At 34.3% G+C, this 1,020-nt stretch overlaps 1 protein-coding gene across 1 annotated transcript in view; it reads right to left on the bottom strand.

Annotated features, from left to right (window-relative positions):
* Window positions 1-247: 247 nt before the first annotated feature.
* The window catches only part of LOC140919815 (uncharacterized), a 1,800-nt gene continuing 1,027 nt past the window's right edge, over window positions 248-1,020 (bottom strand). The window contains exons 4-6 of the mRNA XM_073366465.1: window positions 859-992; window positions 636-751; window positions 248-391 (exon numbers count right to left, since the gene is read on the bottom strand). Of these exons, the coding sequence (XP_073222566.1) occupies window positions 248-391; window positions 636-751; window positions 859-992 (394 nt within the window). The remainder of the gene's footprint in view (window positions 392-635; window positions 752-858; window positions 993-1,020) is intronic.

Here is a 1,020-nt window from a genome sequence, read left to right on the forward strand (position 1 = left end):
ACAACTTCTTCAACATTTAGAGGTTTTGTATTAGCAAATAGAGCAAAGTGCACTAGATCTCCACTGTTATCAATCTCATTGTCATTGTATACTTCAAACTCACTTAAATGTGTTGGTTGTAGCCTTGATCTTTGTGAGTTATGCTTGATTCTATTCTTTCCTCAACTATATCTTCATTGTTTTGACAATCATCCAATAGTGATGCAGGGAATTATGTATGTCGGTTGGTGTTGTTGGCCTTCTGCTTTCAATCCCAGTACTCTTGCTCAGTTATCTTCACATCTCTACTAACTACAATCTTTCCTTTAGTAGGGTCATATAGTTTGTATGCCCCAGTTGGATGATATCCAACTAAAATCATGGCTTCACTCTTATCTTGTAACTTTCTTCTCTTTTGGTATGACACATGTTTAAAACATAGAGCTCCAAAAGTTCTCAAATGTCCTATAGTTGGTTTCTTGCCACTCTAAATCTCCTATAGACATCTATTCAGTATTAGATAGTAGTTGATGCAGCCTCACCCCAAAACCTATGTGTCAACTCTTTTCCCTTCAACATACTCCTAGTCATGTCTAAGATAGTTTTGTTTCTTCTTTCAGTCAATTCATTATGTTGAGATGTATAGGTGTAATCACTTCATGTTCAATCCCATTTTTCACACAGAATTCCTCAAACTCATGTGATGTATATTCACCACCTCTATTTTTTCTTAACACTTTGGCAAATCTTTCACATTGTTTTTCAACTTTCACTTTCAAATTCTTAAAAAAAAAATTAAGTGCTTCATCTTTTGTTTATATCAAGTATATCCACAACATTCTACTAAATTTATCAACAAATGTTATAAATACTTATTACCTCCCAGTGATGGCACTTCAAGTGGTCCACATATGTCACTATGAACCACATCAAGAGAATCCTTTGCTTTTTGTTGGCAATTATGACTTAAAGGAGCTTCTTGATTGTTTTCCTTCCATACACACATCACACATCTTCTTAGTAACATTAATCACAGGAATG

Source organism: Cicer arietinum, chromosome 3 (assembly GCF_000331145.2).
Source record: "Cicer arietinum cultivar CDC Frontier isolate Library 1 chromosome 3, Cicar.CDCFrontier_v2.0, whole genome shotgun sequence".
In the NCBI taxonomy this organism is placed as follows: Eukaryota; Viridiplantae; Streptophyta; class Magnoliopsida; order Fabales; family Fabaceae; genus Cicer; species Cicer arietinum.